We start from the raw sequence: 15,922 nt of genomic DNA on the forward strand, positions 1-15,922 counted from the left end.
CTGATACCAGTAGCTCTGACTCAGCCTCTGGCATAAAGGTCACGGTGGGATTCAGTGTTACTGACGCATTGTGAACATGAAATAGCAAGATACGGAGCAAACACAAATGGAAACATGACATACATTCCCTTACAGACTGCACATGTTGCATGTTCAAAAAGTCTCCATGGTTTGTGTCTGTGTGCGTGTGTCTGTGTGTGTGTGTGTGTGTGTGTGTGTGTGTGTGTGTGTGTGTGTGTGTGTGTGTGTGTGTGTGTGTGTGTGTGTGTGTGTGTGTGTGTGTGTGTGTGTGTAGGTGTGAAAAGTAAAGACACAGCGAGTGTCTGAAACACTGGCCTTGGTGACATGTGCAGTCCACAGAAACACAATGGACCCGCTGACGGACATTTTCTACAACGGAGCAACAGTGTCATGTGTGCACTCAGCACTAACCAGTGTTGAGAGGTTATGAATAAAGACTTTTTTTTTTCCAAGGCCACGTAGAATAATTATTTATGGTCTGCAATATACACATATACCAATGAGTCATACTATATAAATGTTCAAATGAAATTGAATTATCTTATTGGAAACTTCCCTCGTAGAAATAAAAAAAATCCAACACATTTCAGTCGCGCCAAGAAACTGATGAGCTGACGGAGGATCTCTGGGACGTGTGGTGCAGAAACACCACAGCAAAGCCGGAGATAATGAACGTATCGAAATGAATTACAGCCTCTTTACGACATTTGATCTGGCTCAGTTGAAAGTGAACTGAGGTCAGTTCCAGCGACGACACAGGCGGAGTGTGTAATGACGGGCTGAGAATCCTTAACACCGTACGGATGTTTGGAGTTAATGGCAAGTTGTTCAAAACACGACGAGAAACCATAGCAACCACAGGAAAATCCCAGGAATATCAACAGCACACACGCAAAAAACGCACAAACATAAGAATGCACCCACGCACACAGGAACCCTCAAAACGTAGAGTCAAATCAAAACTCACCCTTTTAACACCCACCATTCTGAACAACAACAAGCATGAGAAGCGTGTGTGTGTGTGTGTGTGTGAGTAGAAACACCCAGACAGGCCAAAAATAGCTCCACACTCGTACCCCATCTCTCGCTTTCAAACGTTCAGTCTCATTCTCTGTCTCTCTCTGTCTCTCACTTGTGTCACCATAAACCATGGGTCGGAAAAAAAGAAGAAGTTCCCATACGGAAAATATCACCCACTTAAGAGTCCGCTCCAATGTGAGAATATGAGACTGAGTATATGATTGCGTGCATGGAGGGGATAATGACTATTTTGGCAAAACTGTTGCAAGAGGGGAAACATAAAGCTTCTCACAAGAGGGAAACATTAGTGGGCTGGAGTTTGTTTACCAGACATGTTGAGCTGATGAGGGAAGTCGGACATTCATTGAGAATATTGTAGCTGGAGAGAAAGTAACGCTGGTGTCCAAGGAAGTAAAACAAACCCTGATCTGCTTTAACCATAGATCTTCATCAGGCTGCATGTCTCTGCACATTTTTCAGATGCTGTCCCACCTACGGACTTCGAGCTTTGGCTACATCCACATTACTATGTTTTCATTTGAAAATGCATAAATCCTGCCACAGATTCTCCTGGCCTCCCAACTACTTTAGAGATTTAGAGCAGACTCTTATAAACTGTTGCTGATTGGGTCTTTTCGGTCACGACGTAGCCATTCGCTGATTCAACAGGCTCCTATCGGCACATACTTTCAGGTGCGTTGGTATGAACAGGGATTATAACTGATACGGAGAGAGATTGTTTTATTTTGAAAGTGCCGTTTTCAAACTAAAACTCAGTAGTTATGATGTAGCCTTTGGTCCAAACCATGGTGGCAACCTGTGTCCCTTTGTTTACCTTCAGGATTCCCAATTACACGTGAAGCAGGGCGTGTAAACAAAATCACATGGACTCACAAGTCGCATGTTTACTGGACTGGCTTTAGTAACCTGTCATCAGATTTTTAAACAGATGTAATTGCAGCATGTGTTAAATAAGCAAAGCCTGTTGTCTGGGACTTTTTGTGTTTCTCTGGCAGTATCAACCTGAGCTACTTCAGGTCAGCTGCTTAAAGGATAATTCTGATCAATGAACACAGTAATCACTAAAGTGATTGCTGAGAGCTGAGACTTTAATGGGCAGAGAACCGTGTCCTCAGACGACCAGGCAGGATGTGAAAAAGCCAACGATGGTAAGTATGGGAGGTCAAAGTCCAACCAGGAGATCAGGCTGAAATCCGTGATGGTAATAATTTGAATTACCTTAATTTTAAAATAAGTTTGGTTGTTGGACTGATTGTAAAACGTCTTTGTCATTTTCTTGTCTCACTTTTTTCCATTTGAATGAGAAGATGTACGGGGAACACATTCAACGGGGGGGGGGGGGGGGTCCAACAAAGCAGTAGATAGGAAAACGAGAGAAGCAGTGGGAGTTGTGCACAGTCACAAATCAGAATGTGTCACCTCTCGTTCACTTCCAATCCGTGCGAGCGAAGAGGCGGATGAAACATTTGCTCCCTCTGGCCGAAGCAAATGGCAGCATGGCTTCACGTTTGATCTGCTGCATTCGCTTCGCATTTACGTACGTGTGACCGCGACCCTGCTCTGACTGACTGTTGAGTCGGTGACTTGTTCCACAACAGCAGTTCACCAACAGGCCTTGTGAATACAGTCATAAGGTTCCTACAGCCAATTCATTCTTGTCAAAGAAGCAGATTAACTAACCTGTAACGATCAAATTAAAACCTTATTTGTATGAAGATTTAAATCACCCTCCTATGATTGGCCCATTACTGGCAAACAAATCAAGCAAATCAAAAATATGATCTTTCTTTGTTTTGTTTCTGTTTTATTTTCTGTCAACATCTATGTGAGGAGATGAGGACATTTTTCAAAACAAAAGTTCAAGTATGTTTGCACTTGAGAAAACAGAACCAGCTGATCTAATGAACGGTGTTGGGGGCTTGGGAAAAAAAGCTCCGGCGTCTTCACTGATGTACCAGCGTGAGACAAAGACGTGCGCTGTCACATGAACTAAACCAAAGTCTTGTATTTCAGGTAGTTTTACACTATGCGCCCGTCCTCTGCCTTGATAAAACTACAAGACTATTTTCTTGCAGTTTCTGGCATCTTTGTTTCATTATTTGACAGAGAGGGTTTGTGTGTCCTTCAATGCCCCATAAAGCACACAAACACATCTACCACACACTACAGCAGCCTCGAGCAGACGGGGCTACAGTGCCTTGCTTAAAGACACTCGGCAGCCGAGGAAAAGAGCCTACACTACAAGCTAAAACTTTTAGGGATGACACTAATTGCAGTCGAGTGTTGAACATCTCACACGGGAGATAAATATGATTTTTGAATCCACAGCTGGATGACAGGGTTTTTCCAGGCGTCAGTGGGCTGATGTCAATTTGTAGTTGGAGTGTAATTAAAATAGAAGATGCATTTTTCATAATGTTCACACACCATCTGTCTGGTGAAGATATGTCACAGTGAGGTGAACTTTGCCTCCAGCTCATCACAGACTCTGAAGCTCCTCACTCTCCGTTTGAGATGTTCATGACCGCAGTCTATCTCCGTTACCGACGATTTATGGGGTGAAGCTTCTCTATCAGGAACTCGTGTTTTCTCTGGTGTTTTCAGTGAAAGGTTACACCTCTGCTCTCCGCCGTGCCCTCTGTGGGGATTTAAGAGACGGAGCGAGAAGGAGAAAGAGAGACAGATGGCTTTTCCTCGCAGGATATCCTGTTCTAAGTAGAGCTGCTGGGCTCGGTCTGACCTCCTCACCCCTCTTGACCTCTGACCCACTCGGAGTTTAGGCTCACATCTTTCGCCCCAAATCTCCCCGTGTAACATCTTAGTTTTAGTCTGGCCACTTCGCTTTCCCTCCGTCCAAACTCCTCCATCACACTCACAGGTGTCACTTGAATTTTCTCTCCTTCCTTTTTTCTCTTTGCACCTCTGTCTGCTCCCACTCAACACTTCCAGCCTTCTTCATAAACTTACTTAACCAACACAATTAATTCATACGGGACATTTGGTCGTCACTGGAAAACCACAAGTAAAATATTGATGGCATTTAGTTGTTTTCACACTTTTCTATGAACTAAATTCAAGAGCTGCAAAATAAAAATTTTATAATATTTGACCACTTTAATTTGATTTAGAGACCCCTGAGCATGAGCAGGGATACACGTGGTCAGACGGTCTGCGGAATAAAGTGTCGCAAATCCACCCAGAGATTTAAAAACAAGTAATACATTTTTTAAATAAATTGTAAAAACAGATGTAATTCTTTGGAAATATATGCAAAATTATTTCAATTACAATCAAATAGGAACAAGATACTGTAAGATATAAGAAGAATTATTTCACGTTACACAGAACCCATGTGATGCAGTGAACCAATAAAAACTAGAATGTGGTAAGTCATGTCTTCATTATGACCAATTGAAGGTTATAGAAAAGAGACCTGTTCCTTTTGTGACAGACTACTCCACAAATCGGGGCCAATGACAGCTGATTGTCTATAACCTCTGTTTTTAACTGGTTGCATAGAATGGAGATCAATGATTGGTCAGCAGAACTGAGGGGTCAGTGGAGTTGGGGGACGTCAATTTAATTTCTGTACAGTTTCTTTCTCTGGTGACCAGTGAATGGAGGGGAGATGATTTCAAGATCTGAGAATATTTTACTGAAGTTATCTTAGACCGTATTAACACACAGCTTTCATCCTTGTAACATACATTAAGGGTTTGTGATTATTTACTTTTTCTAAACCCACGAACATTAGAAAGACAGGACATAAAGTGTGTTTAGATGAATGTTGGTTTCTTTCCTCATTGAAACAAATTCCTCATCTGTTTAAAACTACTCAGTTTTCTTTCACATATTCTTCGCTCTTCAGCAATGACACATCCACCAAAACTGAACTTGTTTTTCTCACCACGTGTCAAACGCGATAGTAGAATCTCATGCATCTTGGAACAGACGGTCTTTTCCACATTTTCCTGAATGGAAGTGTAATTTTCTCCGTACTCCGGCCATGACAATAAAGATATGATTACAGCAAATTTATAAAAGATGTTTTGATGACGTCACACCTCCGGCAGTTCTAATGTGAAAACCACAGAAATAAACCACCACCATCATTGTAAAAAACTCTGGACTAGAAGAAGAAGGATGGCTCTTTTCTTTTTTTGTCTCAGGCCTCTCTCTTTCTCTCACGAACCCTCCCATCCCACAGTAACACTGGAATCCATTAGCTGATGAATGGTTGTTTGTGTTTTTTTAGGCTCAACAGCGCCACCCCGGTCTGTGCGGTCAAAGTGGATGATGAGAAAACATTTGCTGTGATTAGAGGAGTAATTAGCCAATCGTCCTCTGACCTGTGAGCCAACCCTGAGGTCAAAGAAACACGGAGTGGACGACTTCCCAGGTGGTTTCCCATGAAAAGCACCAGGTAGCACATGTATAGTGGGGTCATTGTGTGCAGACACAGGACACACACACACGCGTGCACACACACATGCACACACACTCACATGCAGGTCTGTATCCATGTATCTGTGTGTGCTGCTTGCATAAAAAAGGGATCCCTAAGAGGCCGAATGCAGAGTTTGCCCAGATCGGCTGCAGTGGAAATCAACACTTCCTGCTTCCTGTGGTGAAAAGGAAGTGCTACCGTCGCTGTCCCCTTATCGCTGAATACACAGGCAGCGCAGAGGGAGGAAGGCAGGGAGCGAGGGAAGAGGAAGAGGAGGAGGAGGAGGAGGAGGAGGAGGAGGAGGAGGAGGGTGGCCAGACAGGCTAGACAACAGGGGAGACAGTTAAAGAGGCAGATGAGGCTTTGTGTCTCATTTTTATTCATGTATTTTTGGAGTTCTGGCTAAAAATAATTTTCAGAAATAAATAAATGATGAAGGGAAATGATAATGATGAAGAGGAGGAGTTAGTAGCTTGTAGCACAGCATAGTACATCTAATTAAAGAATAATTTTATTATGTGTTCTCTGCTCTTTTGCTTATTTAATCCATTGGTGTTCATCTCTCCTCTAGAATATTACAACAGCATTTGGTGACTGCCTGCTTGTTAATATTAGCCACTGAACTGCAAGTAAACATAGCATTTACTAAGATTTATTTTTAGATTCACATTAACTCCACTACATAAATCAGCAATTATCTGTACTTTCTACTCCACTGCCTTTTTACAATACTGTGTGTTACACGTTCACGTTGTTTTTCATGTTTTTAAAAGTAATCAATATCGAGAGGAGAATTCATTGATCCAATCAGAGCAGGCAGGTAACTTTAGACCCCGCCTCTTGTAGCAGCAGCATCACTGGTTATTAAGAAACACAGGTACTTCTGTTTTTAATAATTAAAGTATTTTTGAAAGCAAGTACTGAATTACTTTTACTCAAGTAAAAAAGTTAAATGTGGTGCTTTTACTTTTACAGTACATTTTTGTCTATTTATTTGCACTTAAATAAAATGTTTGAATACTTCCTCCTCCACTGCCTACAGTTTCCTCTTCCATTCTCCCAACAAACCAGGATACAAATCACCCTGAGGCTTCAGTCTCCCAATGTATGACAGCACCATCACTTAGCTGCTTGTCAGTGGGATTATGGGAGTTCAAACTAGCAGCTGAAGTGAGACTATTTGTACAGAAAGCGTGCAACAAAAGGTTGAAGGCCACACAGATCAAAAACTTGTGTTGTGTAGCATTCTGTCAGATACAGGGGGAGTCGTGGGCCTAGAGAGAAGAGGAAAGAGTCAGACAAACAAAGATTGTCAGGAGAAGAATATACAGAAGAAAAAAGTATAGAAATACAAATCTAAGTATGTAGCATGCGTCTGTGAATACGAACAAATGCAACAGGTTGAACGCAATTTGCAGGCGGCTTGTGAAGGAGCACTAGAAAGACGACAAGAAAGACAGAAGGAGAGGAAGGAGAGAGATGTTTGGGATCGGGGTGGAGAAGCTTTCAGCACTTGGGTTTGTCCCAGATGGACACAAGCCGCTCCCTCCCTCTATAAACAGCCGCTGGCTTCTACCTCTCCTCATCCTTTCCCCTCCGTCAATCTCTTCTTCTCTGCTTTAATGTCAGCGGTGCAACTCAGCTGCCACTTTGCAGGGTTTCCTTTCATGGACCCTCGGCAGACAACACGAACAAATTGTCACTCACTGTTTTTCTCCCCCCGTTCGTTCTGACAACTTCATCTGTCCCCACCACCGCCGACACCCCCCAATCCCTGACATTTCCAAAGTCAACACACCACTAAATGCTGGGCTGACTCACTTCCACTGTGGGTGGCTCTGTTTCCAATTTTCTCACCAACTCAGCCGCCCCACCACCTTGAGAGAGAAATGCTTTGTCCAGAAAACAACAAAAAGTGTAGGCAACCAGACGTGCAGAAGGGGAGACACATTTGTCCGAGTGGCTCAGTGTTAAAGGGACAAAGGCGTGCGTGTAGATGCCGGGAGGAGATGTGGGGCAAAAAAACCCAAGCATGTGTCTCCCACTTCTTTTGTGGCTCTGAAATGGTTATCGCTGTTTTCCTTCCTTTCTTTCTCTTTGGGAGAGCGTGGGAGCGCCCTCGGAGCACTGGGAGAAACCACAGGGCTCATAACAACAGGAGGAAGCCGGTAACTTGAGAAACTCTGACCAGGCAGAGAGGGAGAGAGAGAGAGAGAGAGAGAGAGAGGGGGGATAAGGAGGAGAAGTGGAACGGGGGAGCGGAGGAACAGGAGGACAGCAGCAAATGGGACAGGGAGCTCTTCTCCATGAAGCGGATCACATCTTTACACGTTTCCACATCCTGAAAACATGACACGTGAGCTCACATGACAAAAGCCACACTGACAAATAACCTGTTGCATTGCTGACTTCACACACACACACACACAGAGTGGCATTCTCACACACCCCAAGCAGGACAACTTTTCCCAAGCAGAGAGCCGCCTTACCAGTCTGTGGTGTGAACATCCAGCATGTTAGAGGGTCCTGTCAGTCATGTTCACATACAGTCCTGTCCAGAGAGAGATCGAGGGCGATGAGGACGACACCCAGACTGCACACACACACACACACACACAGGCACAGTATCAGTTCCCTCTGTCCAACTGTTGAGAAAGTGAGGGGCCGCAACAAAAGGCAACAGAGGGAGGGAGGGAGGGAGAGGCCGAGGTAGAGAAAGAGAGAGAGAGAGAGAGAGAGAGAGATTAACCCCTAAGATCTGACTGGGGGACTCTCTCTCTCCCTCACACACACACACACACACACACACACACACACACACACACACACACACACACACACACACACACACACACTGACACAAACACACACACGTACACACACATACACAGTTGGTTTGCCATATCACTGACTTCTAGTGTTTTCTCCCAAGTGCCAAGAGGAGGAAGGGAGAGCAGAGAGAATGTGTGTGAATGTGTGTGTGTGTGTGTGTGTGTGTGTGTGTGTGTGTGTGTGTGTGTGTGTGTGTGTGTGTGTGTGTGTGTGTGTGTGTGTGTGTGTGTGTGTGTGTGTGTGTGTGTGTGTGTGCATTTTAAAGGTAGGAGGGACCGCTTGGCTCAAGTCCAGATGCAGCCAGCCTGGTAGAAAAAAAAGACAATTGCAGGAAACACTATATCAGGAGCAGGCAAAATACCAGCACAAAAATAATTAACAGACTGAAAAACAATGACATCCACCATGGAAAAAACACAGCCTGCAGCCTGTGCCGAACAATCACAGTGGAAGCAATGAACAGGAAAAAAAGGCTTTTCTTTTTGTTACCACAGGATATAAAAACCCCACAAACAAGAAAGATGTGAGCAGTTAGTGTCAGAAATGCGGGTGTTCTTTTTGTAGCTGCAACATCAGATGTACAAGAAAGCAAACTGCTTCTCTGTATTACGCGTTGCCCTTTTTAACATAAAGATTCTGTTTTAAAAACAGCAATGTTGCATTTTGAACTAATCGTAGGTGTTTATTCTTCCCATCGCATTTACTTGTGTGAAATCGCAGGCATGTATAGACACGCATTCTCCACGCAATCAGTCGGCCATGACTCCCACATGAATCTCACCAACCACACACACACATACACACACATTCCCTCGGCCGTAATCATATCTGGTGATAAGGGCAGCTTCCCCCTGTGGTCGCTGGCTCTCCGGGCTCCGACCACTCTGACTTACAATGGCCCTGTATTCTAAGCCTGCTCTGATTACACACACAAGGAGCTGCATTACACCCCACTAATTCAATTTCCTCCCCTCCGGGTCAACCCCTGTGTGTGTGCGCCAGTGTGTGTGTGTGTGTGTGTTTGTGTGTGTTTGTGTGTGTTTGTGTGTATGAGAGAGTGCATAAGGAGGAACTGATTTAGCAGTTGTTGAAGAGAACAAGCTGCACACAAGCCGACTGTAATAATCTGTTGAAGGGAGCTTTATCAGGATGTTGATCAATATGTTGTTGTTGTTCAGTTGTGTCAATGTATGGCTGTTCTGTGCTGGAAGTCAAACTTATTCTTCTGTAGTGCAAACTGAAAATCAGCTGCTGACTAATGCCGTGAGAAATTAACTGGTCCGGCAACATATTTCAGCAGAGACAGCTGATGTAGACTTGCCATTAAAAATGGCTGTATAAATGAGGCTGAGATAAGAAGAAGCTCTGTGTCAGCTGGATAAGAGGGAGGCTGCATGTCAAGTCTACAAGTGCATTTAGTTTATGAAGCCATTTCATGATTTGTTTTCACTACAGTGCACTGCTATTCGAAACCCAATATCTTCTATATTCATGATTTGCATTTATGGAGCTGTGTAAGAGTCCATATAGTCGACAGCTCCACAGTAGCTGGGAATAACAATAATAGTAAACATTATTTATATAGCACTTTCCTTAACAATATGACAAAGTGCTTGACAAAAAGAAGTAAACCCCCCCCCCCCCCAAAAATAAAAAATCAGACAAAGCAGTTGACTAAAAGGACGTTGGCCACATCAGAGATAAAGCAGTAATAATGACTAAAAGAAAAAAAGAAAAACAATAAAAACTCAATAAGAGAAAGACTTTAAGACAAGATATAAAAGGAGCGGTAATGTGTCTGAGTTCAGTGGGTCGAGCGTTTCAAAGGGTGGGGGCCTCGAGCAGCAAAAACTTGATCTCCCTGTCGCCATTGTCAGATACGAATTCCAGAGAATTTCCAGACTATTGGGTGCGGACATTCTCCTGAGTTTGACTTTCTCACGAACAACTGCTCAGACGTGTTAACAATAACACAGAAATCTCTGGAGCGTTCAGGTGAGGGATGGCACAGCGGGCTAAGGCAGGACGTAACATAGATTTCATTGTGGTGATCACATGTTTTTTTTCCACAGCACATCGACACTGGTTTTGGCCGTCATCGCCAAAAGCTCTCAAATCTTGTCGTCTCTCCGAGTTGATATATTTCTCTGTGTCTTCAATGTGTATGGCACCTCTTTTTATCTTGAGATGTATGTATACTTGTTTTCTTTTTAACATCTTCCACGTGACCACTCACTTGCAGTAAACCCTGCGGTGTTCTCACATTTCACCGGTGTATTTACGCAATCTCTCCTGTGACAGGTTATGCATGAGGAGTGTTGAACAGCCACATGAGCAGTCCACATGTGAAAGCACAAAACACTGAATAGAGATGAGGCTCAGTGTGGAGGTTTCCTCTGCAGCCTCTGAAGAAAAGTGATGAGTCAAATCTGCTCAGCTCAGGGTGGAGTTGCAGGACACAGAGCTACATCAGTTATAAAAGAGGAAAGTCACTTGTTGGTCTGAATTTGTTGTGAAAGAGTGAAATGGTCTTTGGCCTCTCCAGGTCCCCTCCCTGGTTTCTTAAACTATGGGTTGAGAGCCCAAATATGTTGCAGGCCTTCTTCTGGCAGGGCCAAGCCACCAATATTTAATCCTGGTGTGCCACAGTAAGACACTGTATTCTCATTTAAAACTCTGGGATGAAATATTCTCGTAAGAAACCTTCCGTTTGTGGCAAGAGGTCAGCTGTGCAGACGTTTCCACTGATTCATGGTAATGCAGCCTGATGAGGCGGCTGGCTCGCTACAGGTTGTTTATCAGAGTCATTCGACACATCTGAGTCTCATTTTGGCCAAATAAAACAAAAAGCTATGCGTCAATGTCAAATGCATGGCAAACATATGGAGTGTGGGTGCACGTGCTAGTGTGCAAATATGTGTGTGTGTGTGTGTGTGTGTGTGTGTGTGTGTGTGTGTGTGTGTGTGTGTGTGTGTGTGTGTGTGTGTGTGTGTGTGTTGAAAAGCATGCGAATGTGCTTGTCATTAAAATTTCTGAATACTAGGGCGAGGTCCCTCTGGAGGGGTGGGTAGCAACATATCTGCAACCACACTACACACACACACACACACGCACACGCACAATGTTTCTCTGCGTGCCCTCATCTACCTTTGGCAACGTCATTATTGGGAATCAAACCAGCGACTCCTCCAACTTCTCCAACCAAAGGCAGACATATAAATTCCTGTCTGAACCACACATGCGCACACACAAGCCATCGTGTACCTTTTCTTTCATTCTCTCTGACTACTGACTAAACTCGTTCACACCCGCCGTCTCTCACTCACACACACGGGAAGATGTCTGTGTTGACGGCACTGTTGTTGTGTGTGTGTTTCCACCTCCCCTCCTCTGTTTTGGTTACCAGCCTCGTCTGCTAAGCCTCAATAATCAGTCCTGCTGTCAGGAGAAGAAACACAAGATGGAGGCCGAGACGTTCATAATAATTCACAGACAATGTGCTGGCCTGTCAGTCACAGAACTCCCCACACACCACAGTCATCTTCACACACTAGACTTACACCCACTTATATAATCCTGCCCTGATTCATTTTCACAGTTGAGTTACTTTTCCTCTGTGTACAGAAGCAACGAGAGTCCAGAATATGTAAATAAGACACAGTAATAAATGAACGTTTACACTTAGCAGGTGAAGATATTCATGAATAAGCTCCTACATAACTAGCAACAGTTGATCATTCATGTTGAGTTGCTCCGGGGCTCACACACACACTGATGTGTTTAATAATTTTCAGGTGGAAATGGATTAAATCTAATTTGGCACACTGATGAAAAGTGGGATGGAAGGACAAAGTCATCCGAGGTCAGGGCTTCATTCTGACAGAAATCAATGACTTTATTAAATGAAAGCATGTGACGTCTCAAGTTAAATGTTCCTGTTTGTTTCTGAAAGAAAAACAAAACACTAATCTAGTTGGAAGGTTGAAGTTGTGACTGAGAAGAAAAAATAGAATCAATATAGATCGAATGAACCTATGAAACATAAGGTGTCTCATTGAAGAGATGCTGCCCAATTAAATGTTATTGTTGTTTTTTCAGCTTTAAACTAAATTATATAACTGTTCTTTGATTAAATACATTAATGCTGTTTTTTATATCTCATGTATTATCATATTTACAAAATAATCTACATTTATGGGTTGAGCATGACTCATAACGCCCCCTAGTGTATTAAACCATCTTAGACTTTACAGGGTCAATTCTTACATTGAGTAAACTGTTTGGGACACCATAAGATATATATTATATATATATATGAAAAGGTCAACACCCAGCGACCAGTGCCCGCTAGTGTGTGAGAATCTGGACAGCCGTGCTAATTTTCAAGAAGGCATATTTTAGCCCCGCCTCCAAGCATTGCGTTCTAAAGAAGTTTTTGGAATTTCCAGGGACACTTCAGCCAAAACTTAAGTAAAATATTTTCATTTCTGGCCTGAAAACATCATAAAGAAGAGCAAATATTCCCAGACATTCTTTCAATGACTGAAAATACGACTCTTTAGTAAAGAGGCAATTATTTATTATTGTTAAGTTTGACTCTTTTACCAACATCTCTGTCATCTGTCCTGTTTCCAGCTGTTTCCAGCTGCAGCTGTTTTCAGTAAAAAGTTAGCAACTAGCCAGTGAGTGATGCAATTTGAAAGCTACGCTGCAGTTGGTGGGGCCCAAAACAGAGCTAAAAGAAGTGGTTCTCATTAATTTCCAATTGCCAGAAACACAAGTTACGACTACGGTCAGTTTCTGGTTTTCATCTTTGATTGTCTGTGTGTAGCTGGGTGAGTGCATTTGTCAGATACGAGGACGTGGTTGGTTGGTTCCCCGTTCGACTGAGAGCAGTCCAGCATGGCTTCAGCCCCCAACCAGCCGCACACACCAAAACTAGGGTTAACCTGGGGTTTATGACATTGTTAAATAGGAGGGTGGACTGTCATTTTTGTTGTCTGCCTTCTCCTGTTAGGATAATTTAGTTAAGAAGGTAAGCTATTGTTTTTTTGTTTTCTGTAAGATTAGCAGCCACTTTCCAGTCAGTTTGTTTGTCTTTGTAACATTGGCCTTTGCAACCCTAAAGTCTGAGTGATTATTATTTTTGAGCTTATTCCTATTTAATCTGTTGTTGTTGTAAATTAAAATTCCCCTTATTGACCATTTTTTAACAATCAATTTTCATGTGGCTGCTTGGGATTTGAGGAAAAGGGGAACCTGTTTTTATGTGGTACCTTGGCCCCTAAATGGGGCACAACACACAACGCAATGCTTACATCTCCTTGATGCATGTGCAGGTGATTTTATAATGACATTGGGTTTTCACCCTGTTCTACTACATCTGTTAATGCAGCTTTAGAGATGATAACTGCACCCATCTGTTGCCTGGTGCAGCCACTTCTGGTCTTGAGACCTTGAACCAGTGACTCAGGCCATTGTTCAAATAAAGGGACAGGAGCTTTCATAACAAGCCGCTGCAATGAATTGTGATTCAATTCTCTAAAACTCAAGATTTTATCGACACCATTAGTGGTAATAACTTCCATCAACGCAGTCCAACAGAGTCTAATAACAGATTTGAGTCATGAGCAAAAAACATTGTTTGTTTGCAGGTGTAGACAGGGAAGTCGCTGTTGTTATGGTAAGAGTTCCGTTATTATAAGGCAACTAAAAGTTTGGATAAGGTTCCGATCAAGAGGATACTGCGTTGACAGTAATACCGGCAAAGAATGATATAATTATGCGGTTGAATTGAAGCTGCATAAAAGCAAGTCTAACAGAAGAAATGCAAAGAAGAAGAGAGAAAAAGGAAATGAAAGAAATAGGAGCAGGAGGAGGAAGGAGAGGAGGAGCAGGAGGAGGAAGGAGAGGATAAGACGGGGTCCAGACCCCTGATCCCAGCAGCTGCTGTTGTTTGTGGGTCAGCATTACATCAGTAGGTTTATGGAAGAGGCTGGGAATCACTTCTCTGCCTGACCTACTTAAAGAATGTTAGTGCTAGATGACATGCAAAACTCCCCGGCCTCCCAGCGCTCACTCATTCACCTCCTACCCAACACGCTGCACCACACATTGTTTTGTCATCTTGTTTTATTAGCAGTTGCTGAAAGACCGCACAATTTAGGAAGCAGGGCCGAAAAAATGTTTTTGAAAATCTGGATTCCTGCCCGAAAAACTTTGGCTTCATCAGTTTATGACCACATTTATTCTACTAATATTTTTTTTTATGCAGTCCAACAAAGCACTTCTGCACAGGTCGGTATTTTTATTATTAGTAAAGAATGAAATGCAACAGCACGATCATTCATAAAAATAGCATTTTACAAAGGCTTATTTTACCTCTTAAAACCTAGCATGAAAAAAAACCCACACTTCCCTCTTCTTATCAGAGAAGGTAACAGAGCTGTAGAGATCTCTGGAGTCAGAGTGTGCAGCCCGTTAATAGCGTGGTCGATTCAACATGCCAGCTGTCCTTTTGGGAAGAATTATGGTTTTAACTTCACATAAAAACCAACGTCAAACCCAAAGGAGTCAGCACAATTCTGTAGAGAAACTGAAACATGTTGCACAAGAATTTAAACGTCTTTCTAAATTTATAGCCTCCATATGTTGGGGGGGGTTTCACAGTAAAGTGTGTGTGCATGTGTGTGTGTGTGTCCTATACTGGGAGTGTAGGAAAATACATGACCTGTGTTGGAGGGCTGCTGCCTGAGAGGCCAGAACCATACGCCACTTAGCCTCTGCATTTTACACACACACACACACACACACTCTTCACATCTTAATAAACACAAGTCTTAATTAGGAGCTGCTGCATTGACAGTGTTTGACTGACAGGTAAAGCTGGTGATCTGTAGCAACAAGGCTGCCACACACTCCTTCATACACCTCTCATGAGCTGCACCCAAGATTCATTTCATGATGACAGGGCTGTGATTCAGGAGAGACCGGTGATATCTTCAAATCTAGATTCAGATGTGTCACACACCAGGACAGATATTCTATACACTTGAAGCAAGATTCGCGGTTGTGTAACAGTGTGATGACCTCACAGCCCATCTGAAACAGATATGCATCGGCCCCCTAACAACAGCACGTCATTAGAAGTGCACAGCTTGCATCAACAGTCATATTTCAGTGTGTTTAACAGCTTGTTGTTACAGCCTAACTCGAATGTAAATAAACCCTGGTGTCCTGTAAACATCGTTGTGTACATGATGCTGCCAGTGATGTTTACAGCACAGACAATTCATCCTGTCCAGCACATTAACACTGTTTATAACAGCCACAGAGTCAGTGTCACACATTACTGAATTAGAATTCAAAAAAATCTGTAACTCTTCTCAGAGAAGTATTAACTATATTTACGAGAACAGGAAGCTTGTTCATCACGCATACGGCATAAATAGTATCTGAGTAAATAGGACCATGACGCCACTAACAACCTATTTAGGACCTTTCAATGATCTCAACATGCATATATATATATATATATATATATATATATATATATATATATATATATATATATATACCAAA

At 42.9% G+C, this 15,922-nt stretch overlaps 1 protein-coding gene across 3 annotated transcripts in view; it reads right to left on the reverse strand.

The window, feature by feature from the left end:
* Window positions 1–15,922, reverse strand: part of hdac7a (histone deacetylase 7a) — a 69,135-nt gene that overhangs the window by 52,251 nt on the left and 962 nt on the right. The window contains exons 1-2 of one of the 3 annotated variants that reach the window (XM_034591690.1): window positions 11,439–11,453; window positions 7,999–8,127 (exon numbers count right to left, since the gene is read on the reverse strand). In XM_034591690.1, the coding sequence (XP_034447581.1) occupies window positions 7,999–8,017 (19 nt within the window). In that variant the 5' untranslated portion in view covers window positions 8,018–8,127; window positions 11,439–11,453. Of the gene's footprint in view, window positions 1–988; window positions 1,009–7,998; window positions 8,128–11,438; window positions 11,454–15,922 lie in introns of those variants that run through there. The other 2 variants (XM_034591691.1, XM_034591693.1) reach the window with 2 other exon arrangements.

Source organism: Hippoglossus hippoglossus, chromosome 7, assembly GCF_009819705.1.
Source record: "Hippoglossus hippoglossus isolate fHipHip1 chromosome 7, fHipHip1.pri, whole genome shotgun sequence".
Classification (NCBI taxonomy): Eukaryota; Metazoa; Chordata; class Actinopteri; order Pleuronectiformes; family Pleuronectidae; genus Hippoglossus; species Hippoglossus hippoglossus.